We start from the raw sequence: 25,723 nt of genomic DNA on the forward strand, positions 1-25,723 counted from the left end.
GGAAACGGGCATATTGGCGGACGCCTTCAGGAGGGGCCTCGTGGCACTAGGCTGAGCGGAGTCTCTGGATGATTGCTGCCCAGGGCACCAGCAAGGCCAGGTCTGAGTAAACAGTGAGTGGGAGCGAGGCCTTGGCGCGGCCCTGGGACAGAGGGAGCCTTTGTGCCGCCACGAGCAGTGGGTGCCGGGTGCTTTTTTCCTTAACACATTAGTTATTTATTTTCAGATGGAAAGGAAAGGATTCGATTCAGTCGGATTTTCCTGTGAATACGGTATATTGTGACGGAGTTCTACTGGAAAGATTGTGTGTGTTTTTTCCCTGTTTTGGTTACAGGGAGGGAGGGTAAATCGTAGCCATTGAGTAAAGGTGGGAACACATGAAAGAACAGGGACTCTGTGGTGGCATTTCCCAATCCGGCCCTCGGGGATCCACAGACATTCCACGTTTTTGCTCCTTACCATGAGCTGGGAGGGAGCAAAAATGTGAACTGTCTGGGAGGGAGCGGAAACATGGATCGGCTGTGGGGACCGGATGGAGAAACACTGCTCTATGGGGTAGCCCATCTTACAAACCCAACACCTTTATTTGACTTGATGTGCTTTTTATATCCCATCCCTACTTGTTAAGCTTGGCTTTTTTTTTGATTCACACCTTTTGCGGTTTCTCTCCCAGCCAACCGTCTGCTTTGTTCAAGTTATGTCACCGGCTGGCAGAAAGTGCAGACGACTGACAGCTTTAGTTGTCCTGAGGTGTTTCCCGGGTGACTGGGAGATGACTGACGTTCCAGTAGCGGTTTTCACAGTCTGGGATATGTGACACAGCCGAGCTTCGGGTGGTGATACCTAGAATGATGATGGTGAGGCTCTTTCAGGTTTTGGCAGCTTTGCAAGGATGAAGGTGGTCAGGGGAGGGTGTTGGAGAGGACAGACTGTGGGCGGCAAAGATTGCATGAAGATCCTTATTTGCTCCGGTCATTTTATTACCTGTAGCTTATTACTGGATCGGTCCCACTTTTGCCTCCAAAAATATTTGTACTTTTCTGAATTGTATTAGCTTTATTGAGTCATTCTCTCATTAACAGTGGAAGGACTGACTCTGAGAGGATGTTTTTCATTGCAACATTCTCTCTGAACTCCAGACGCTGTAATTTTGTGAAAATTCCTTGAAGGTGACTGTTTCTAAGATGCTGTAACCGTCATGCCTGGCAACAATAATCGCAAAATGTTCAAAATCAGATGGGTTAGCCTTAAAGGGACATCTTTAAGTGTGGTACTGTTTTCCCCAATATCTGTAATTGGAGAGAGTACACATTAACCTTGAATACATCAACCAGGGAAATATTTTATGTCTTTTTGTTTCTCGTTAGACATACCCTTGCAGGAAGCGTTAATGAGAATGTTTGTTACTCTCCTAGAATAGGTTTAGCTGGTCGTTGACAATTAAGCAGACAGTTATTCGGTCACTAATGAAGCTTTGGGAGAAACTCTCTGAGGATAGTTGGTCTTGCTAACCCTGGGCAGTTTACAGTTTTGTCTCTCTGAATATAACTGGCTCGGTTAGCAGATTCTGTCTCCTGAACATAGACCCTGTGAGGGTCCGTGGCCGGGTTAGCGGTGAGCACACTCGGAAGATAATCGGCCCTCTCTGATTTGTGTATGGTGGGGACTGGGAGCGGTTCTGCACCACTATGGGAAATCTGACGCACCCCGAGCCCCCAAAATAGTGCAAGAACAGAAGCATTTTAGGAAGTGAGACTGGAGTTTCGTTTCTGGAGTGGTTTTGACTTGGGGGGGGGGGCGCGGGGGGGGGTGTTTGTGGAGACTGCTGGGTGGAGTCATACTGTTGTATCGTATAACAGAAGTCTAAGTGCAGAAAAGGAAATTGAGACTCAAATGGAAGTAGACTTGGTCTCTTCCCGTGTTGGGTGACCCCCCCCCCCCCCCCCCCCGCACCCCTGCCTTCCCAACTGCGGTCTGCTGGCCTACTGGACGGGTCACAAGCTGTAGGTCCTGTGACCGCATGGCCTGATTTCAGTGCGTTACTGCACCTGATTCGTCCCTGATGCCTCATTTGTGTATAAGAGGAAACGCATGACTGGATCGTGTGTCGGCCTTGTCACCGACCCATGGAGTCCAGCTTCCCCGTCTGCATGCTCAACCGGCCACTTTCTCCAGCTTCAGTCATTTTTTTCATGGAAACGTGCCCCTATATTCCTGCATCCATATTCCTCTCTTCCCAAGCGTTTATCTGGTAAATACTTGTTTTGATAGACCCGAATTTAAGGGACCTAATTTTCCATGCCAGATTACTTCGCCATCACCAATTTTGGCAGAATGTTGTGATACAGTTCACAACTTAGCTAGGCGATCCGTTTATCCGTCCATCCAGTCCATATTCCATAACTGGTTTCCCTAAGAGAGGATTGCAGTGATCCTGTAGTCTGTCCCATGCAGCACAAGTCATGAGACAAGGGGCCATTCAGGATGGGAGGTCAGTACATTTCAGGCATTATATTTTGTTTTCTTGCATTATTGTATCTGAATGTCAAGTCATTTTCCCTACTGCACTGTGGACTTTCAGACTCCCCCTGCCCCTGTATTAAGTCTGTAAACTCGAGGCTTTCCAAGGGCGCTTTCACACCGCAGGAACTTTTCTCAGAACCTTTTTCCAGAACCAGGAACTTTTGTTGTGTTTGCACCTCAGGAACCCGGCCCAATTGTAGTTCCAGAACCCTTTTTAGTCCCTACTTCAGACTAGGTACTTTTAGTTTGAACACAGACTACTGGGGAGGTGTTTATAGTGATAAATTGTAGAATGGTTCACCAGAAGCACTGGTGTGAACTTCAAAGTTCCATGGAAGTGTGGGGAAAAGAGGTACAAGTAGCGGAGCAAAAATTTCTCAGATGGAATTACTTCTGTACCTTAATTGCGTCAATTAATACCATTTCGCTTGTGTCTCCATCTTTCTACATCAGTTAAATTAGATTGATTTACCAATATACTGTTGGTTAATGTTGCCAGTGTCAGTGGTAAAACTTGCCAGTGCTTATTAACGAGATAATGTTACACCATTTTTTATTCTACAGAAAATGAAAGCTCAATCTGCTGGCCATATTTAATGAGTTGTTGCAGACATGTTGCAGATCATATAACTAAAAGGCTGTGCCTCGTATTTCATTATATGAAATTGCTTTTGAAGATTAACCTATGAGCATTTTGTGTCTCCCATTCTTATTTAGCATAAAGGTCACAGTTCCTATTGTGGCATGAAAGCATTACACAGAAATAGCCAGGAGCTACAAAATGTCTTAGTCAAGACCAGGTTCTGGAACTTCAGCATGAAAACACCAGAAATATTCTGTAGGTTTAGGAGAAAACAAATGGCTGAAGCTTTCAACTTTCTGAAGACTGAGGTAACCAGCTTCGCAGTCAGTTCATTTCCTTATAAGCAGCCGTCAGGTGTGGCTCTCACTGGGCCGCTTAATTGCACGGCTCATTTATCTCTTTCCCTGAATGTGAAACTGATAGACAACTGAAAGTCTGTGTGTGGGGGTCCGGGAGAACGATGTGGGGGGAGAGAGTTGGGGTCCTATGCTGCTTCTGTCTCCTCACCCCACCCCCCATCAAACCACAATCCATTGTCATGTTCCTAACCCATGACTCTGTACATACCACTGGTTGGTTTATTTTGGAAGTTGTTCTTCAGGGGACAAATCTGCTGCTGATGTTCAGATGTTTCCCCCCGAGTGAGAATGAAAATGCCCGGGTCTTTGCTATGTGTCCATGGTGGTAAAAATATCTGAACATGTAAGGTATAACAGGCAGCTCTTTCATTCGAGCGTCCAGACTCTGCAGGCTGAATGTGATCCGCACAGATCAGGATACTTTGGTGATGAGATCCACGCCAGCTCCGATCGGAATTCCTCTCCAGTTATTCCTCTACCTGGTGTTTCCTCAAAGAGGCTTTCTCCACTCGCCGAAGGCGGCGTAGTTGTGGGCACATGCCAGTCTTGTGGGAGACGGAGACCATTTCAGCTGGACCAAAAACACCGGAGGAGTAAATTCTCCCCGCTCTGAGAAGCTGGGCTGTCCTGTCCGCTTCTATCAATGCCTTGTATTATGTCTGGGACTGGGGAAGGAAAATGTGTTTCGCTGTCATGAAACGCCGCTTTCAGAAAGCCTCCCTGAGACGTCCTCTGTGCCTTTCTGCGCCGCGACTTAAAGGGGGAGCACATGGGGTATACTGCAGGGGCCGCCGTGGCGGAAAGTTATTTTTAAATCCGTCTTGCGTTTCCCAAAAGTCCTGGGCGTTTCGGCTAAACAGAATTCACATCTGGCTGCCATACATTTGTTTACGACTTGAGTAGTGCCACGTGAGGAGCTGCGTAGCTTATGGGGAATGACACTATCTGTGTGCATAACTTAGTGGTCACCAACTGGTGGAAAATTGAGTCTGCATTCCTCCCCCCCCCCCCACTGGGAAAATTTTACCATCATGAGACCACCATACCCCCCCGGTCTACAAATGGTGTCAAATGCAGTGGACTTTTCCTTTGTGTCGCTGATGGAATTTAACCCTCGGAGGGGAAAAATACTTGGTGACCCAGGCTTCAGTGTGTTGCGGTACGCAGTGCAGTGCAGTGCAGTGCAGTGCAGTGCAGTGCAGTGCTTAAAGCTTGGGAATAGGCAGATCCATATAATGTCAGCTTCTGGCCCAATGAGTATTTGGGTCCACACTTCCCCCTCCAAAATCTAACACATCTTTCTGTAACTGCTGTCCATCACCCATATCTGTACTCAAGCTGGGAGCCGGTCAGTAAGCAGATTATTAAGATGGAAATTTTATTCTGAAAAAAGACACTAATTTATAATCAAAAGCTGAAGCTTACGGGGACATGGGGGGGGGAATCTGTTCCAGCCATGTTATAATTTTGCCAAAGCTGGAAAAAGTGTGTTAGCTCTATGTGATGATTTTAAAAATGCTATAGCCAGCATATTTTGACAGTTTTTCAGCAAGGATCTTCAGTCTTGAGCTGGTTTACCTGTAAGACTGCTGGGGTTAAACTGTGGAGGTGGTCGGGGTACTTTATGGAGAGGGGAGATGCTGGTAAGTTAGGGTTAAGTGGCTGGACTGCAATCCAACACCCAGGAAAGGGTTTGCAATTTTACTGTTTAGTTTGGTATATAATTTAACCTGGAAATGCTTCTGTGAAATATCCAGTTATTTGAACAGATAAAATGCCTGAGGATGAAAAGCATCTGCTAAACACATAAATGGCTGGAGCACCTCTGATTTGGAAAACATGCCGCAATGCAGGAGTGCCGGATGTGCCCCCCCCCCCCCCCCCCGACCTCACCGTATGACATAGGACCCAGCAGGCCTCCCCACAACACAGTGCCATGTGACTCGGGGGCGTGTGTTGAGCGGTGGGTGTGTCTGCGTGTGTCTGGAGACGTGGGGAGGAGCTGCGGAACTGACCTGTCTGGTCCTGCATGGTTCCTGTCACGGAATCTCCCAAAACCGCCCCGTACGTGCACGCTCGAACCCGCCAACCCAGCAACGCTGCACTGCTTGTCCACCTGCACCTGCTGTGGTAATTCTGTGTCACGCACATTTCCATGGCTTTACTAACGGCTTCTGAAATCGCTGTGTGGGGCGATCCGTGCAGTTACCCCCAAGGAATGACACCACCACCACCTAAAATAGAGGAAAAAAACAACTGTCACATGCAGATTAAGTAAAAGCTGCAGCCATCCAGCATGTTCTGCTCTTCCTATGCTGCCCAGTTCCAGTTCTAGCCGGTAGAAAAGGAAAGTAAATTGACGAGCTCAAGTAGAGGGCAAAGCGCAGCCTACCCTTCTGCAGTGTGACTGCGTCTCAACATGTAAAATGCTAATAGAATCTGCAAGGACCAATCGGCTCGTGTGCCTTCATGGTGCCATGGCAACAGTTAATTAATCTAGTTTATGGTAATTTCCTGTTGGAATATTATGATTAATTCATCAGTGGTTTACTTTTAAAAAAGAAAAAAAATGGAGTGATTTGGAATTTGACCACTTTGTCATAAGGTACTCGTAGGTGTAGTGTCTAGCTCCGACCATTAAAGGTCCACCTGCTGTGACCCTCCAGCGCTGTTTACCGAGAAACCCTTCGCTCTGAGGCTTTGCATTTACCTCAGAACTTTGTAGGCCTACGTTGAGAAGTTGTTTAAACTCGTGTTTTCAGACCGTTAAAACTGACGGAATTTCCCCCCAGTCACAAAAACCAGTCAAGGCCGGTCAGCCTTGGTTTTTGTCCAATGGCAGCTCCATCTTGTGAGCTAATACAGTTTAGCACGTATCAGTTTTGGTAAGAGAGCGGTAACCCAAGACTCAGTGGAGTTTCTCTCTTGTCCCCTGCTAACCCTTCTTACTCAGTCTGCGCTCATTCGAGTTAGCGGTCATATCACATTGGTGATGTCTAGTCTTACATGGAAATGCACGCCTCACACGAACATTTGCTTGGTCGGACTGAGATATTTCCATGGACTCCAGGTAATGACCAACCCTTCTACTGGACCCTAAAGCTCCAACTATATATATTTCCATGTATGTCTCGAAGGAGAGCATGATGGGATATGCGAAATTCCATTGTTCATGTACTAATACTTGTGCAAAAGGTAAACTGCGATATTTCATGACGTAGTTCTGCAGCCTCCTTTGAAAAGAACAAGTTCGCTCCATTGTTGTCCTCCATCTTTGTTAGCCTTTCGCTAGCCTTGCCAAGGTCTGTTATAGTGTGCCTTCTTGCATAGGAGCTGTTGTCCTGTGGAATACACAAACAGAATGCCGTATGCAGTTGGGTTATTAGGACAGCCGGCGAATTTTTCGGTTGGGGGAGAGAAGAAGCTACTTCTTAGTTAGCAGATCTTAATGCCATAATCCCATGCTGCAGAAGCTAAACTGATACCCTTGTCTGTGTGAGTTGAGGAGACCTTCGGATGCAAGTTGTGTCTGTCAGTAAAGCGAAGGAAGGAAGGTTGAGGAAGCAGAAATGTGATAAAGGGCTCCTGTTACGTCTCCGGATCTTGTGCTGATGAGGATGTGTTTACCTTTGTAATGGGTAAATTCGGGGGGGTCCCTTCCTCACCCAAACCCCTGTGGCCATCCTCGAAGGTTAATGTGTGTGTGAGGGCAAGGTCTCGGACACAGATATGGGCGATACACTCAGTGGCCTCATGATTATTATGAGCTTTGCCTCCTACGGAGCTTTCAGCATGATATAGGAACTCATGCAAGCCATTGTTTGTTTACTCTGTTTAGACGAAAGAGAAACTCACCCATCCTGAAGGACGAGTACGTCGAGGCGGTTTGTGTTTGCAAGTTGGAGTGACATTCGCCCGCTGCACTGTCTGTTCCTCTTTATTGGCGTAGATCCATAGGAGATGATGGTGTCTTCAGTGAATGTGTTGGGTGTGTTGAGGTTGTGTTACCCCCCCCCCCCCCCCCGATCTCAGTGAGCCAGAATAGTCAGAACGAGGGATAAATTCAGGGTTGCAGCTGGAACGTCCATGAGGCAAAAACTCTAGTGTCATAATGGGCTGCAGAGAGCACTGGATAGTGCAGTGGTGTCATTTGGGTTTTAGCTCTGTGCTTTTTTTCCTCTTTACCCTCCCTCCCCCCCCCTGCCTTCTCTTTCTCTCACACACAGATGCTCTCTCATTCAGTGGTGTATAATCTTCCCTTTCAGCATAAGGCCCCTCCATCTTAGGAAGTGCTCTGTGTTTGGTGTCAAGGTGCCACAATGGCCTATTTATTGGCCTCGAAGTGGAGGCTGTGTGTGTGAGCCCGGCCTCTCTGGCGAGGCTGAAAAGCAGTTCCGAGTGGGCAGCCGTGGGATATCTTTGCCCCCCGTTACCATAACCCCCTCCTCCGGAATAGATGTGACCCCCCAGAACTTCAGAAGGAAGCCAGAAGTCAGTGCCAGCCCACTGAGGCACTGTAGCTGTTAGCCTCCCTGTGGTTCCGTCTCGAAATGAAATGAAACGTCCTCCTGTCCATTGACAGCCTGGCAAGCAGCTCGCACGTAATTTAGCCCATCATGTCAGGGGGCACTAGATCTATGGAGCCATGACTCTGAGGGCAGAAGCTAGTTTTCACTGTATTTTGATGGTAGTATTTGGCTTGTTTTTATTAAATATTTCCTTGAATTTGTTGGGGTGGATGGGGCACTCTGCTTAAGGCTAGCTGGTCTTGTAATGGGGGCGTTTAAAATAAGTGTGGCCCATGATGGTTGGACTGATGTGTGTATATATCTGATGAGGCACTTCTGACTGGCGTCAAAGTCGGTTTCTGCCAGAGGTTTCAGCACAACTACCAGCCTGTAACCTTCATTCCGTTTGGTTTCTCTGACTGTTACTTATTAGAACAGCCCCAGCATTGTTCTGTGTGATTTGTTTGATGGGAGTGTGATTAAATCAATCGACTCATCTTCAAGCTCATAATTCAAGAAGGATGGAGAGGAAGCATAGATGATGGCTGGGGGTGTGCATGGAGCCTTTTGGTGGGCTGTGTTGAGAATTTGACTGCAGCGGAGGTGGACCTCTATCTGTCGGGACTCTTTTAAATAGAAAAACAGAACATCCTGTTTTGTCTGTATTTTCACTACATGGTGTTTAGTGTTCCCTCTGCCACGGCTGACACTAGTTAAGTGATCACCATTAGATGCAGATGGGCTCTGCCTGAACCAAACGGGACCGTCACTAATGCTCAGCATCTTGAGGGTATGGGGAACGTGCTCGATGCTTTCCAGACCTTCCACATGCTGCCTAAAATGTACCTTCCTGACCTGAGTTGAGACCAGTAATCAGTCGTTCTTCAACACCCCTTTACATCCACTTGACTGACATTATGATAAACACAAACCTCAGTTCTATAAACATACAGGTAGGTCTTAGACAGTTTTCAAAGAGCTGTCAACCTATCACCTCTTGGGATTGTGGCAGCCGTTTGTCTAACAGCTTTGTAGAAGTTGACCTTGTGGACTTTTGTTCTGGATCGTGCTCAGGATTTCAAGCTTTAAGTTTCTTCTTCTCCCCCATCCATGACCATGTCATATTGAATTCTTGCACACTTTCTCTCCTCCAGGAGCTACTAAAGAGATTGGTTCTGCTCTGACAAGGATGTGCATGCGACACCGAAGCATCGAATCCAAACTCAAGCTCTTTACTACGTAAGTTACCCTAATTTGCACGCTGCCTTTTCCTGCTGCATCCGATTGGCTGTCAAAGCGTGAATTGTTTTGAGAAGTAGGCACCGAGTACTAGTTCCAAAGCTAGTGGAGCTGGTTTCTAACCACCGGTATTAGACTGATTTACTCTTTACGTCATTGTTAATCTGAAGGTAACTGGTCCATATGCAGGTAGATGGTCCATCACTGAGATTATGACAGGAGGCTTTCGGCCCAATGTCTCTGCCACGGAATCAAAAGGTCAAGGAATGATAAACACAGCAATAATCAGACCATCTAATGAAATGTGCTTTTTATTTGATCTGAAGAGATGCTGTGCTTAAGTGTCCATCACAGGCTTCTTACTAGGCTTGCTGCTGTGATGGAGGGGTGGATTCAGCGTGATGCTGAATCGAAACTGGGCTTTTGGGAGAGCGTCAGGATCTGCGATTGGCTGCGCATGTGCTTTCTGAATTCTGGGGCCTGATGCAATGTTGGTGTGTAACACCGGGACAGTCTGATTGAATCCTAACCTTAACCCGCCTGAGAATGCTGAAGGCTTCTGCCGAGGGGCTGAAATATCCTACATTTTGAGCTCTCAGGCCATTTTTTCTGGGGTATTCCAGTTTAGAAGAGATCTGAGTCTGTTTTTTCATAATGAGAAGGAACGTGGGGCCGAGGTGTGTAAGGTACGCTCGTCCAATCGGTTTGAGTATCTGGTGGAGTTTTTGCATCCCACCCAGGCTACCTTGTCATTTGCATGTACTGGTATAGCCCTGTTTATGGGTTTTCTTATGTGGCATAGGGTCTGATGCCCAGTTAGGTCTGTGTGATACAGTAGATGATTTCTAGAAAAATAATAAATCTGCCCGATATAACTGTATGAAAAGTGTTTATCCACTTCGGAATGAGCAAAGGTCAGTACAGGTCAACTAGGCAAGAGCTCGACCCACTCTTAATGTGTAAACACAGGCTTACTAATTTACTATTGCTTGTCATGCCAGAATTCATGGAATACGTTTTTACCGTGATTCCTCAGAGAGGGTTTGCATTGTATTTTAATATTAATACTTTCCTCTAAGGGCGCTTTTCACACTGCACTAGATACGATACTTTTGATGCTTCAAGAAAGTGCCAATAGTACAGTACTTTCGGTGTTGTTTTCAGCTGGTGTAAAACTGGTATCTTGTACTGAAAAAATGATTGTAGTGTATTATAGGGCTGCTCTGTGTGTGATATTAATACCAACATTGTATGTTAGGCACATGCAATTCTTACATCACTGATCTGCAAGATTAACATAAGGCTTTCTCTTAACATCATACTGTACAGACATTGTAGACCAGTGTGTTTAAATTTCACAAACGCATATTTACTCTGCAAAACTTGCTTTTTTTCCTGTGACAATTTTAATTATTATTTCTTCAAGATTATGTAGAATGTTTAAAAATCCCTTTGTTTGCATGGACTGCATGTGTTTACCAAAGCAGTCATAATGATTTTCATCCTTGCTGTTTAAATCACTCCTGGATGGTTTTGTGAGAAATTGATGTTGAAATGCTTTTTTTTCTTTATAAATACCCCCAATATTTATTACAACAAAATAATATCGTGCTGTCCTAGTATTTCATATAAAATACTTAATTTTCTTGTCATTCCTGATCTTGTTGAGTCTGTTCTTCCAACCAGATTGCAGTTTAAGCTTGAGTCTCTTCATTTGTTCACACATCCATTATTATTACATTTCTTTCAAACTTTTATTAAAATGTTGGTTTTGGAGCAACTTTTTTCAAGATGGCTGTATTGCGTTTCACACACAGACTACTTGTATAATCAATCAGCAAAGAGAACATTTGCAAGTCTCACCCCAAAGTACCAAGAATGTACCCCAGCTTGTTTGGTATTTTAGGTACTAGAGCTTGTGGTATTGGTACTCGAAAAGGGAATGTACCAAAAATGTCGCACGTAGTACGGTGGGGAAACGCCTTAAAGGATAAAGCTTTTCTCAAAGTGAGGATGAAATGTAATGATTGTTTGATAAAGGCATTGTGGAGCTGATTAAATCGTGACTGACCATTGTCCGTCATGATAGAGCACTTACAGAGAATCTCATCACACCCCTGGAGCTGAAAATCGAAGAGTGGAAGAAGGTGGCAAGTCAGCTAGACAAGGACCATGCCAAAGGTGAGCATGCCCTTTGGACATCTGCGCTCCGGGGAGGGGGGGGGGGGGTGTTAGTACATTTTTAAAATTCCACATTTTAGGGGAGACTAGCAAATACAAGTCAATAAGTGATCAGCTTATAAATAAATTGGTTATAAGAGGATTATGATTGTAAATGCATCTGTGATGATAATGCTATTGTTAAGTTTTATTGTAATGTTTTTACGTGTAATTTTAAGGTTCAGAGTGGTCTGGGGGTGCATATATACTTGAGAAATAACTCAAGTATGGGATCGTTTTATACATTTATCAAGGAATTCAAATGCATTTTTAAACACGTTAAGCCAGCAAAATTTATTCTAGGTCATATTTTGCGTAGTATTATTCACGCATAGGTTAGAAGTCTTGTATGAATTAAAATGTATATGGAGTTGAAAGTCTTTCTTTAACCGTTCGCCGCATGTTGCAGAATACAAGAAGGCACGGGCAGACATCAAAAAGAAGTCCTCCGACACCGTGAAGCTTCAGAAGAAAGTGAAAAAGGGTAAGAATTCTGCGCGACACTTTTGGTTTCTGTCAACAAACACTAGCTGGGGGGGGGTGTGGTGGGGGGGGTGTTACTGCGCCTGTAAACAGCACAGAGAATCCAGCCTGGTCCTCACAGGAGAATCATGTTGCGTATTAACTCTCTTCTGCACTTAGTAGGTAGTTGTCAACACTTTTTATATATATATATATATATATATATATATATATATATATATATATATATATATATATATATATATATATATATATATATAGATAGATAGATAGATTCTGTGGTAGCAAAAAACTTTTCTTTTTTCTTACCATCTCTGCCAAGGGCAGAACTAAAAGTGCAGCTGTTTGTCTTTGCTTCTTTATGTACAATTTATCAGGGCATTTTTGTTTAATTAAAAGGATTTTTCCCCCCCATCTGCCTTCAGTGGATTGTTTATTAGACTGCTGCTTGTATTGTCCCTGTAATCCTTCCTCTGCTGCCTGGAAGCTGTGCGTGAGGTTTGCTGGCTGCCTTTGCCAAGAAATGGGTCACGCAAGGGCTGTGCAGAGCTGTTAGCTGTTAGCTGTTGGCTGTTGGCTGAAGCAGTGCATCTCCAGCTTTCTTCTTCTTCTCCATCTTAGAAAGGAGTCACGTAAGGCAAGTAATGCTGTGAGCAGTAGCCGTGTATCTAGTACATAGGAGCCACATGGGACAGCTGGCTGCCCACTGAATTACTGCATCTCCAGATTTCTTCCGCGTTACATAGGAGTCACATGGCACAGCTGGTGCTGTTAGCGCATATGTAACTACTGGCAAGCTTGGTGAATGCGTAGGAGGTGCCTACTGGTGTGACTGAAGATGGGCAGGCTGACTCACCTGGCCACAGTGAGTGAAACTGCGATGACTGGAGAGACCAGCCTCGAGTCCACTGTAGAGCAGACGTGTCATTTACAGGAGAACGTCGATGGGAGTCTTTGGGCATAACCCTGTCTGAATGCCTGAATTGCCTTGGACCTGCCTTTCAGTCACCTTTGCAGTGATGTAATATTTCGGTGTGTTTCCTGCAGAAGTTTCAGTCACAGCTAAATCATGGTTGGCAATGTGAGTGTTTTTAGCCACCCAGCGATGAGCAATCTCACGCCGCGCGGGGGTGGAGATGAGTCGGCGGGCTGGGTTATCGGGGCTGAAGGTAGGGGGCGCCATTTCCCGCCTCTTCTTCCCTCGCGCCCCCGTTCCGTGGGGTTGGAGTTAATCAGACGCGTTGAGTCATTCTGGAGAGTGAGGAAGTGACAGAAGGATGAGTGGCGAAATGAGCGCTTGAGGCGGGGGGGTTATTTAAAAAAAAAAATGTTAAAAGCACCCGTTGCGGCAGGAAGGAAGAAGAGGACAATGGGGCGGGAGAGCGAACAAAGGACGTGCAGGCCGGGGTACACCACCATGGCTTGGGGGGGGGCTGCTGATGTCAGGACAGGAAGACGGTGGGCGTGTCCAGGAGTGAGGGAAGAAGGGTGGGCACTGGGAGTTTGACCTGCCCTCGGCTTTTGTACCTTTGCGGTGGTCCGGACCACTTTGGGGGGGGGGGGGGGGGGGGGGGGGCTTCAGCATTTGGCCTCTTTGTGCCTGAGATCCTCACTATCATGGACACCCACACTGAGTACGGGGGCCGGAACAGGTCGCATGCATCTGCTGTGTCCCGTCGTCATGACGCAGGTTTAGCGTGTTAAAAAGGGACCCGGCATGACGCTGCACTTTGCCCCTGCTGCTCCATGCAGCCATTTTATGTCGCAGCGCTTTCATGTCCTGCACCTGGAGTAGTGGGTGCGGGTGGCGTGGGGGGTGTACGGCTGAGTATCTGGGGAGGATTTTCTGCATGGCTGTCCCTGTTTACCTTTCTCCTTTTTTTGCATATATTTCCACGCCGGACAGCCCGGCTCCTGCCCGTGTCGGCTTGTGAACACGAGGGAACTTTCTGTTGTACTTTCACAATAAAAATTCCCAGCTCTATCCGTGAGGCCATCCACCTTCCGAATGCTTGTCCTGGTGTGGGTCGCCACGGGGAGCCTGCAGCTGATTCCAGGCAGCTCAGGGCACTGCGGCACACGAAGTGTCTTTGGATCACTGGAGGAAAGCTGCATGACATGCAGGGCAAACAGGGAGCAGAGGTGGGATCTGAGCCTCTGACCTTGGAGTGAGACGACTGCCGCCCGCAGTTCCGTTCTCATCTGTGCCCATGTAAATGTCTGGGTACCCTGTGAGTAGCTCTATCTTCAAGGCAGTGTGCTTTGTTTTTTAACATTAAAAAAAGGAAACTCATTTTATTTATTTATGATCAGATTCTCAGCCCCGAAGTGGCGCTGGCAGTCGGCCGCGCTTTGAATTTTAATTGCGCTCGACGGCTACGCATTAGCACGCTAACGAGCCTCGCCGAGCACTGCAGCTGGACGGTGTGGGGGTGTGCCGTCGCCTCCCAGCCTAGCGCCTCATTGCAGACCTGACGACGGGTGTCTTCTCTGAAAAGGGGGGGTATAATCTCTGCAGTTTTTGTGAGCCTCCCCCAAAGGTAATAAGAGTAGCACCGCCTACCCGCCTCAGAACAAAGGTGCAAGTTCCTCTTTGCTCGCTCTGACGTTTTGTATGACTAGTTAACCTGGAAGTCTTCCCTGACCACGAGTTTTGTGTGTGTGTGTTCGTGTGTGTGTGTGTTTGTGTGTGTGTGCGTGTGTGTCTGTGTGTGTGTGTGTGTGCGTGTGTGTCTGTGTGTGTGTGTGCACGCCAGTGCCCCACCCCCCCCTCTCCTTGGTCTGGGCTCGGACCTCCTGAGTTCCGGCACTCGGAAACGGGAAGTTCTGGAATGACATCACTTGGTCTTATGGAAAGTTTAGACTCAAGCAAAAGTAAACCTTTGCCACCCGTGCATACACCAGCACACACACACACACACATCCACACCCAGACGCAGGCCTATAAACGGATCCTCTCAGCCGGCTATACAATGGCCAGTTATTCCGAAGTGGCCAAACGCAGGTGGGCGGCACTTTTGGGCAGAGGAGGGCAGAGCGACCCCCCCCCCCACCCCCCCCCCCCCTCGCTCACAGCTAACAAACGTGCTTCCTTCCTCGGGCTTCCTTGAGACCACGTCGCCTTTCCCGGCGGCCCAGAGTCCCGAAGCAGAATTGTTCTTGCCCACCGGCGCCGTTTCCTGTCCGCTCTGACGTACAAAGGAGCTATTGGACCCGGCTGACACTAAAAGTGGCCTGTGGAGAGAGAGAGGTCACTGGGCCCGGCTACTGAACAAGGTTTCCTCTCTTAAAGGTGGCGTCTTCTGAGTGTTTAAAATACCCCATACCTTTTTTTTTTTTTTTTTTTGCTTCAAGCTGCTTCCCTTTGAAGCTGAGATGACTTCGCCAGACCGGTGCATTGCTGACCCCTGCGCTGACCCGGGGGAGGGGCGGTGGGTTTTGGCTCAGCACAGGAAAGTGGCCTGTTTCTGACCTTTTACTTTAACCGTTTTCCCAGCCTTTTGGCTTCTCTCGCTCCTCATGTCCGAGCACTAATGCACGTAGCTTCAAAGCGACACAGACGCATTTCGGTGGAGGCGTGTCTCATCACGCAGTCTGTGCAGTACAGGACCTCTCACTTAATCTGTGTAGTCTCCCCCCTCCTCAGTCATTAAATGATTCTGTCTTCTCATGCCCCTCGGGGAGGGTGTCACCTGCTGAGCAGGCCCTTCTGTATCAGAGAGAGAGAACTTTGTTTCGCAGGGCGCCGCCCTTCTGGTCAAGAGCACTTATTGCGCGAGGGCTGTGTGTGTGTTCCCCGTGTGAGTGTGAGGCTCGTGCCGGAAGGCGTGCGAGTATGATCTCGCTCACTTTTCCTTAAACCCGAGTCAGCTTGCCGGGAGTGCGGCTGGGCCTCAGGGCAGCGTCTGTGGCCAGGCTGACGCCCCCCCATTCCCTCTTTGGGAATTCCGTCTCATTTTGGCGGAGTTCGTATGACGCTACAGGAAGTGCAGGTCCCAGCCGCTTTCTTCACGTTTGCACACACCTGGTCTGACTGGGTCCTGCACTGCCCCCTTTAGGTGAATTCAGGAAGTGTCCAGCTTCATGATAAAGCCAAAATGTCTATAGGAGGCATGAAGCACTTGTGAAGTGCCGCCGTGGGTCACCTGGCGTGAGGGAATCCCGAGTGGGGAGGCGCCGTGGGTCATCTGGCGTGAGGGAATCCCGAGTGGGGAGGCGCCGTGGGTCATCTGGCGTGAGGGAATCCCGAGTGGGGAGGCGCCGTGGGTCATCTGGCGTGAGGGAATCCCGAGTGGGGAGGCGCCGTTGGGGAGGCGCCGTGGGTTAGGCACCTGGCGCTAGTCACCAGCTGTGTTCACTTCGGTGGAGGAGTCTCCGGTTCCACAAAACTGGGGTATAAATTGAAACTGTGGCTACGCTTTACTCCTCAGATGAGGTGAAATGTTACTCTAAAGTGGAAGCAGCATAAAAATGTGACTGAATAACACAGATAATGTTCTGAGCGTGTTTAAGCTGCTCACGTTGGCTCTGATGATCTGTAAACACACAGGTACAGGCAAAGGCTCCCAGCCTTGAGGCAGTAGGACCAAATGTACGTTTGAACACATGCAGGCTGTGGTGATGACCGCTGGCCGTCAGTGAGCACCAGTGCAGCCAGAAGGTCAGGCGCTGCTCTCTAACTGCTCCTCCCAGGCCTTATTTTCCCTCTTACCGGCTGACTTGTGTTCAATCTTTAATTAAAGGATTTGGCGGTTTTTGTGCATCTTGTCCTTAATTTTAGCTTTTCATGTATGCTGAATTTAGAGTTGTGCGTTTGCTCTTTAGAAAGAATCTACAGAATCGCTGTGAAGGATGTCTGTCTCCCGAGTGCTTAACCCACGGTCAGAAATGTTTTCGTATTTTGTTGAGGGCCTGATAATCATGATGAAGTGCATTACTGTGCTTCATGTTCTTGTGATTTTTATTTTACAGTATTTTTAACAGTTTCCATTTTTAGCTTTTAAGATAGAAAATCATCAAAAGGTTTCTATCTGTGAGAAGCTGGTCCCTTTAAGGGTTCTGTGTCTGAGAAGCTGGTCCTTTTTAAGGGTTCTGTGTCTGAGAAGCTGGTCCTTTTTAATGGGTTCTGTGTCTGAGAAGCTGGTCCTTTTTAATGGGTTCTGTGTCTGAGAAGCTGGTCCTTTTTAAGGGTTCTGTGTCTGAGAAGCTGGTCCTTTTTAAGGGTTCTCTGTCTGAGAAGCTGGTCCTTTTTAAGGGTTCTCTGTCTGAGAAGCTGGTCCTTTTTAAGGGTTCTGTGGCTGTGAGAAGCTGGACCCTTGAAGAGTTCCATGGTTGTGATTTGTGGATAATTTGTGGCTGAACCTTTAAGCGATTTTTGAGAGTGCGTGTTTTGCCCCAACCCCACCCTTTGGAGAGTCTCCTGATGTATAAAGTCGACTCACGTGGCAGCTCGTGGTTTTCAAGTCCTTTTTCCTCGTGAAAATAAACCCTTAAATCTGATTAAGCCTTAATCAGTTTTGATTTCCCCTGTTTCACCCAATTTAGCGTCATGTGTGGCTTTAAGTCTCCTGGGCTCGGTGGCGTGTGTGGGACAAGCTTATTTTATGGAGGGGGGGAGGCAGCTGATCTCCTTCCTGGGAGGGGACAGACAGATGCAAACGTTTCTGCACTGGTGTGACTGAGTCTCTGGGGGACAGCAGCTTGTTCTCACCCATGCATCCCCCAGCTTATGAAACAGCCCAAAAGCATCACAGGGAGAGTAGAGACAGTCCTCCCCCCACAACCTCAGTGGTACATTCCATCATGGCTCTGTTGTTTGAGGAGTAAATGAGCTGAAGGCCATGCAGGGGCCACGGTAAGCCCATTTAACCAAACAAAGGAAAGCTGGAGGCAAAAACTTTGGCAAGCAACCACTCTTACTATTGTGTGGCTTTGCTGCCCCCTAGTGGTAGGACTGTGAAGTTCTTCAAAGTAAGACATTGTAATAAAATTTTGCTAACATTTTAACATGTGTCCTCCCTAACAGCTACATTAAATACTTGCATTTCCCATCCCCCAGGGAGGGATGATGCAAGAATGCAGCTGGATAATGCCCTACAGGATGTCAACGTGAAGTACGCCGTCCTGGAGGAAACGGAAAAGAAGGCCGTGTGCCGGGCGCTGATTGAGGAACGCAGTCGTTTCTGCTCCTTCGTCAGCATGCTGCGGCCTGTGCTGGTGGGCCACCCCTCCCCCTACGCTACGCAACGCCCCCACCCCACTCATGCTTCCTCTTCCTTCACCTGAAACACTTCTGTCATCTAATTTTCCTTACGGGTGGTAGGACTGGGCACGTAATCAAATTTTACTGGCAGTTACAATTGGCTATCAACATAAAATATTCTAGATAGAACGTTCGCATCTTGTTCTACGTAATGCTCCCGTATCGTCTTGTCATAAATCCAAAATAATCGTGATTATGATCGCAACCAAAATAATCATGATTATGATTGACCAAAATGCTCGTAACCAAAATAATCGTGATTATGTTTTTTTTTGTCGTAACTGAGCAGCCCTACCGGGTGGACAAATGTGCGGGGTGGAATTGAGTTAGTGCCTTGGAGAGTCACACCCCCTGAATTTGCCCCCCCAGGATGAAGAGATAGGGATGTTGGGAGAAGTGACGCACCTGCAGAGCATCCTGGAGGACCTGAGCATCCTCACTGCCGAGCCCAACAAGCTGCCCCCTGCCAGCGAACAGGTGTGCCACCCACCCACACAGGCTTACACAGGCTTGCATAAAGTCTCCTTATTGTCCAAGCACAGTATGTCACTTGCCCTTTTTACGATAATGTGTCGTGTGTACACGTCAACCGTCATATGGGGAGACCCAGCTTCAGCTCCACACACTCACATCACAGTGCCTTCCCTCTTTACTTACCTTCTCTGTCTCTCTCTCCCTCCCTCCGTCTGCCTCTCTGTAGGTGATCCTGGACCTGAAAGGGTCGGACTACAGCTACCAGACGCCGCCAGCTTCACCGAGCAACACCATGTCCCGTAAGAGCAGCATCAGCAGGTACGGGGGGGGGGGGCGCTTCCTGCCGCCGTCAGCGACTTTGGGTCAGCCCCAGTGACATACAGGAAACAAGCCGGGGGTGGGGTTGATGATTTCAGCAGCACACTGTGCTTCACTGTATCCGAGTTGAGGGTGAGGGGTAATTGAAAGAGCAAACAAGTTTGAGTGGCTGGAGAGGCTATATAGTCTGTGGGGGGTGGGGGGCTGTGTTGTTGTTGGTTTCCAAGTTACCGTCACCCAAAGCTTCCCATAGGTCAGTTCTAAACACTCAGATGGCATGATGACAAGAGGGAACTGACAGAATGACCCGGCACCGTACAGCCGATGGCCGCTTACTGCGGGGCTGTCTGTCCTTTAAAAAGCGCAGCTCCTCTGTAGCCTCGAACAGCGTAACGGTGGATTACATTCCCACTGGAGATTGTTTGTGTCTCTTTGGTCCCAGTTGCAGCTTTCTGCCACATGTCCAGCATTCCCAGCTTACACCCTGATTCTACTCTCCCTTCCCCCAGTAACTATCAGTCTACCTCGGTCCGCCACGTCCCCTCCCTGGACTCCATCTCCAGTGCCGTGGATGGCATCCACCTCCGTCCCCCATCTGCCCACCTGCTTGAGCCAACACAGGTAAATCAGTGCTCCCCTTGGGGGGGGGGGGGAGTCAGCAGCCCACCTGCAAGCAGCAAGAGGTTTTTGTGGCAGAAGTGGGGCTGACGTCTGGGCTATGAAACATTCAGATCATTCCGAAATGGTCCTGAGAGTGTAAAGTCTAAATTTAGTTAGCAGACACTTTGGTCCGAATGAAATAGCATGTTACAAACGTACGGGATTCAACTAGGCATAAGTGCAGCTAGGCTGAGCTTCCAGCGAATGTCCAGGTACAAGTGTAGTTAGTACTGGGAAAGAGTTACACAGCATCTTCCAAAGAGAGAAAGAACCCAACAAGACTGTTCAGTCGCCATACAGGGCAACATTAGTTAGTCAGGCTAGTGGCGTTGGTCCTGGATAAAGATGGGTCCTGGGGCATTTCTTAAAGGTGGAGAGAAAATATGCTGGGTAAAAAAGATGGATGTGTGTGTGAGAGAGAGAGACAGAGAGAGATTTCAGTATAAAATCTTCTATATATGGATACTATTTTGAAGGATTTCAAAATTTATTTCAAAATTTGTTACTTGTGACTTTGGGTGGAGTTTTCCTCCGAGGAAAAGCGTGACCTGGCGATGGTCATGGGCGTCGTTCACTGACGTTGCTCTGGCTTGTTTCGACTGCCCCCTCTCAGCGCACCCCCTCTCAGCGCGGCCCCCTCCAGCGTGCCCCCAGTCCCATGCTGCGCTGCGAGGGCTGGGAAGGACCCCGTGCCCCAAGCGAGGGCGGCGTGGGCACCATGGCCCGGCCCGGCACCGGGCCCCCCCGGAGTGGCGTGAGCGCGCGTACTGCCGCCCCAGGCTGCCAGCGGCCCCGCGTACGTGGCGGTGAATCCGCGTGCATGTCCGTGCCGTGTGTGTGCCCTTGGCATGTCCGTGGCATGTGCGTGTAACCCGTCCCTGTGGTGCACTTGGACTGGGCCCTGGCCCTCAGTGACCCCCCCCCTTCACTTTGTCTGTCCCATCCCGAATTCCTTATTTCTGTGATATTCCAAGGTCCCAGTGTCTTTTAAAAAAAAATAAACACATCTGTCTCTGTGTCTAGAGGAAATTTCTAGAAATCGATAAAAGCCAGGTTTTCTTTCAGCCCACTGCCACCCCCCCCCCCCCCCCCCATACAGTCGATGTTTACTCCCTCCCAGCACACCTGAACCGATCAATCGAGAACACCCAAATGCCTGCTTCAGGTGTCCTGGGAGCTGCGCAGTCTGGGCTCTGTGTGCGGTCATACCTAATTGCCCCGCTCCACTTCTCAGCAGGAACAAGGCATGATGAACAACGTGGCCCCCCGGCCGGGACAGGGCGGCCCCACCGCTGAGAATGGTACTGGCGTCCCCCCCCCATACGGCGCCTACCCCCACCACGGGGAGAGAGCCCGGGCCCTGTCCACATCCAGCAAGGTGCGTCTCCAGCCCCTGCTTAGCCAGGCTGCCGTGTGAAAAGAATTATTCTCTGGTGGGAAGGTCTTCTGTTAGCATATTAGCGCATTAGCACGTTAGCGGCACCGGAGGGCAGCTAATACTTACCGTCTGCATTACAATGTTCTATTATTGCAGTAGTACTTCTATTAATGAAAAATTAAATGATCAATAATGTTCCATATTGTTTTGTGTTTATTATAAATATTCTAATATATTATTATATATCTTTTTATGAATTACGGTTATAATTCTAGAAGATATATGCTAGTAAACATAGTTAATAAGATACTTCTAAAATAACATGACACCATATGAGCATGCAGTTTAAGTTCCAGCTTCATTTCCGAGCCCTTAAGCAGTACAGTGACCCCCCTCCGCCTACCGCAGAAGTTACATTCCAGACCCAAAATCTGCGATATAGAAAGACCATATAAATAAACATTTTTTTTAATAACACAATATAGCGGGGATCACTGTATATCAGTTTACACTTGTGTAATTCCTTGCTTCTAGCAATAGGTGGCAGTGTTCCCCTCATCTTTCTCAGTCACTGGACTCTGGTCCCACTGAGCGGTGTGTTTTGTTTCTGTCCAACCTGCAAGCTGTCTGACCCAAGTCTCCCCCCCCCAGCCACAGACGGCACGGGAGCAGCTGGCCCTGACACTGAGCAGTGGGCTGAACTCGGAGGCGCCGCACACCAGCCACGACTCGCTGCACTGCTCCAGTGGCTATAGCACGCAGACGACCACGCCGTCCTGCTCTGAGGACACCATCCCCTCGCACGGTCAGTACCCCAGCCCGGTCCCCTCCCCAGACCAGCATGCCTGCCTGTCTGTCCCCCAGGGGGCCGCGCCAATACCTCCGGTCTGCATCCTCCGATACTCTCGGTCCCAGCCGCCTCCGACCGCATCTCGTCTGTTCGGTCAGCAACATGCACGGGGGGGGCATGTCGAACCTCCACCCACCTGTCAAGACGGCTCCCAGCCCCCAAAAAATAAAAACCACACTCGCGGTCATTCCGGAACCTGTCCTCGTACGCCTGCACACCCTTACCAGCAGTCTTCGGTCTTTCAGCGCCATCGTTCTGAACCTGCTTTGTGTTCCTTTCCCAGAAAACCTGCCACTTGCTCGTATATTTCCGTTACAAATTGATATGACTTCCCCTTTTTTTCAGACTTTTTTTTTGCACGTCTGTGTTACCATTTACAATGTGTGTGGTTAGTGTTCTTCTCCTGGATGAGTGGTTAAATGTGGTTTTATATATTCTCTTTCAGCTATAAAGAAAGACCCTCCTCTTTATGGTAGGTCCCTGGATATCACACCTCCCCCCCTACCCCCCCCACCTACCCCCCCACCTCTCACTCATCTTCCGCTATGGAGATTGAATGTACATCCATCTCTGAAGTAGCGGGCACGTTGCACGGCATGTTCCTACTGCTTTGTTGACGGAGTGGCGAAATGTTCCGGAGATTTCCGTGTGGCTGCCAGCTCTGTAATGTTTGCCATCACAAGCGGATAATCCTGTCCATTGTTTGGCCATCCATCAAACGTCTTGGTTTAATGGCCGCACCCTCTTCCTTCATGCCTGGGAACAGCTCAGTCTGAAGTAAGATGGGGCCCCACCCTGCGTGCTGGGGCCTGTGGGTCAGAGCTGATCTGCGTTTCCACGGCAGCTCTGGATGTGACGGCTTGTGAAGGTGCTGAGTGTCACTATGCCTCCCTCTCTCTCTCTCGCTCTCTCAGATTACGACTACATCTCCCTCCACGGTGGGGAGGAGACGCACAACCAGCCCAACTTTGATAAGTCCTCCACCATCCCCCGGAACAGCGACCTGAGCCTGAATTACCGCCGCATGTTCCAGGCCAAACGGCCGGCCTCCACTGTCAGCCTGCTGGCTGACCCCGAGCCGCTACCCGCGACCCCCACACGTGGCCACCATCCGCCGCAAGCCCTCTAGCAAGCCGGCCTTCCGCCGCGGCACCATCAGCGGCGTGCCCATCCCCATCAGCACTCCCCAGGTGCCGGGGGGCAGTGGCGGCCGCTCGGACCTGGGCCACGGCCGGCCCGGCCTGTGCGTGTCCACGCAGAGCCTCAGCGCCACCTCCTCGCCGTACTGCTCCCTCATCCCCGGGCAGCCTGTGATGGTCCAAGTGGAGCAGCTGCACCAGTTTCCCAAACAGCAGCAGCTGCACCATCTACATCAGCAGCATCAGCACCAGCAGCCGTTGCCATGGCAGCATCAGCACAAGCAGCATGAGCAACAGCTCCAGTCGTACGCTCTCTCCAACCCGGGTGGCAGCCCCGTGGATAGCAGTCCCTGCCCACACCCCTCCGTCGTCCAGCCAACTCCCCCTGCAGTGCTGGCGGAGGCGGGGCCAGAGCCCCCCGGGGGCGGAGACATGCTGAGCATGATCCGCCGTGGGGTTAAGCTCCGACGGACTGTGTCCAATGACCGCTCAGCCCCGATGCTGACTCCCGGTCCCTATAACTGATGCCACTCCCCACCTCCCCCCTCCATGGTTGACACAGTACTCTCTGCATCTCCCTCTCCACTGCGGTTTCCTCCTTGACTTTCTCACCGGGACTCGGCTTCCTCCTCGACCCTTGAAGACAACCTGCCGTTCAGAGTCGTCACCCGGCAGAGTGGGTTCGCTCCGTTCTCTGTGTGACCTCATCACGCCTCGGGCTGCAAAACTGAAACTGGGAAAAAAAAAAAACTCATCATTTAGCGTATAGAGTCTTAATACGTCATTGCAGACGCAGGACATGTGTATATATCACCATCGTATACAGGAAATGTAATATTGTACTTAGTTTCGTTTGGTGAAACTGTACCGGTGTCTCCGCACAGATGAAGCGGACTGCCTGTTTCGTGTTGGGTTGCTACGGCAGCAGGCAGGACGGCTGATCATTTGTTCACGCCTGGGTTCAGTTCCGGGTCAGTGAAAGGGCAGGATTGAAGAGTAGAACCAGGGCTCTGATACTGCGAGCAGCTGGAAGGGGCTGCTGTGGGCTCTTGCCAAACTGGACCCAGTACCAGCGCTCCTTGTTCTCTTATATAGGTATATTTTCATATGTATTAGCAGTTCTTCATTTCTCAGTTCAGTTCTGACTGCTTCCTTTCCAGTAGAAGGTTGACCTGATGGCAACTACATGGTGGTGGAACGTTGTAAGTGGAGAGGGGGGGGGGTTGTGACAGGGACAGGTCGGGACAGGTGAGCTAGGGGCTCCTTGGGGAGGTCTGCTCTTGGGGAATGACTGGTCTGGTGTCCCTAGGAGGTCAGGTTGATTAGCCCTAAAACAGTGTTTGGCTGATTTTCGTATAGCTTGGTGGTACCTTCTGGGGCTTCTTCTGGCCCTTTTCGGTCATATTTTGTTCTGAGTTCAGAAGAATGACCGGAATGGTTTAATTCTTCTCCTGCTTCAGGGTGTGAGATGCTGTTCTGAGCTGCAGTCTCTGGTTTATAGATGAAGGGTTTTCATTTTAATGGGTGTTTCTGTGTTATGAGTGGGTCGTCTACCTATGCCTTACCCCCCCCCCCCCCATGTTATTTGTTTGAGGGTGGGGGACGCCTCACAGTGCCACGCATTATAGTCCCACGTGACGGCAGAGGTGATAAACAGTCACCTCCCACCCTTAGCTGTTCATGCACAGACCAGTCACAGCCAAGTGATTTTTTTTTTAAGAATTGTTTTTTTTTCCCACCCGATTAACTTTTTTGACATCGACATTTTTTGAACGAATTCTTGTTAGAACAAAGTTCATGAATTTATTAGTTTTATTTAACGCATATTAATATAGACCTTGTGGGATGACTCAAGGGTTTTTGGGATTCATGGTTAAATTGTGTTCAGAGAAGTTAGGTGGTCTGTAAACCCCCCCCCCCCAGCCACTCCAGTCTCCCTTCTGGATCCAAAAGGCTCACTACTGCTGGGTGGCATGATTCTGCCGGTACCAGTCCAAACCTCACCCTATTCGATTTCATTCAGGATGCGAGTGGAATGAGCCAATAGGAATCTTGGGTAACCACTGTGCGATTCTGTGTAGTGGACCAACACTGAGTTTATATATATATATATATATATATAAAATCAACTCTTGGGAAATATTTTTAAACCCCTCAGACAAAAATAAAAGTACACTGCCCTTAAAATATGGGTGGTATGTTTATTCAGACCACAAAGTTTTCTACTATTTAGTTATTTTTTTAAAGCAATTGACAGTATGCTCCCTTTAGTGAGAGAATGCTTCTTCATGTGATTGGACGTGCTGACACTCAGACGGCGTTCGGTCGCTGTGGAGACACCCAGCTGGTCTGGGATTTTCTTCACCTGTGATTTGCTTTGACGATCGCCCTGCCCCTTATTGTCTCTGACAAAAAGGACACTTGATATTCAGTCACACCTATTGCCTGCGTGATCTCTGCCAAGTCACACCTCTCACTGCCGTCTGGCCTGGGACCGCGGGGCTCCGGCATTGCCGCTTCACGCTTTGTGTCTCTCTTATTATGAAGTCTTTGAAGGGCTATCAGGTGGCAGCTAAAGCCAATCCCTCTGTAACCCTCCCATACCTCTCGTGTGCAGAGTTATTCAAGCTGAGTAAGTTCTTCATGCATCTTAACAGTAAGACGCAGTAGATTTTGGATCTTGTCTATTTGGAGTGAGTTGGGCTTGTGGCACTGTGATCAATGCTG

General features: G+C 48.8%; 1 protein-coding gene across 1 annotated transcript in view; it reads left to right on the forward strand.

The window, feature by feature from the left end:
* The window catches only part of mtss1 (MTSS I-BAR domain containing 1), a 47,076-nt gene extending 23,301 nt beyond the window's left edge, over positions 1-23,775 (forward strand). The window contains 13 exon segments of the mRNA XM_049022195.1: positions 9,128-9,212; positions 11,302-11,393; positions 11,842-11,916; positions 17,974-18,131; positions 18,547-18,654; positions 18,878-18,969; positions 19,479-19,590; positions 20,243-20,425; positions 20,864-21,007; positions 21,659-21,812; positions 22,303-22,329; positions 22,772-22,934; positions 22,936-23,775. Coding sequence (XP_048878152.1) covers positions 9,128-9,212; positions 11,302-11,393; positions 11,842-11,916; positions 17,974-18,131; positions 18,547-18,654; positions 18,878-18,969; positions 19,479-19,590; positions 20,243-20,425; positions 20,864-21,007; positions 21,659-21,812; positions 22,303-22,329; positions 22,772-22,934; positions 22,936-23,521 — 1,979 coding nt within the window. The 3' untranslated portion in view covers positions 23,522-23,775.
* The last annotated feature ends 1,948 nt before the right edge of the window (positions 23,776-25,723 follow it).

This window comes from Brienomyrus brachyistius, chromosome 8 (genome assembly GCF_023856365.1).
Source record: "Brienomyrus brachyistius isolate T26 chromosome 8, BBRACH_0.4, whole genome shotgun sequence".
Classification (NCBI taxonomy): Eukaryota; Metazoa; Chordata; class Actinopteri; order Osteoglossiformes; family Mormyridae; genus Brienomyrus; species Brienomyrus brachyistius.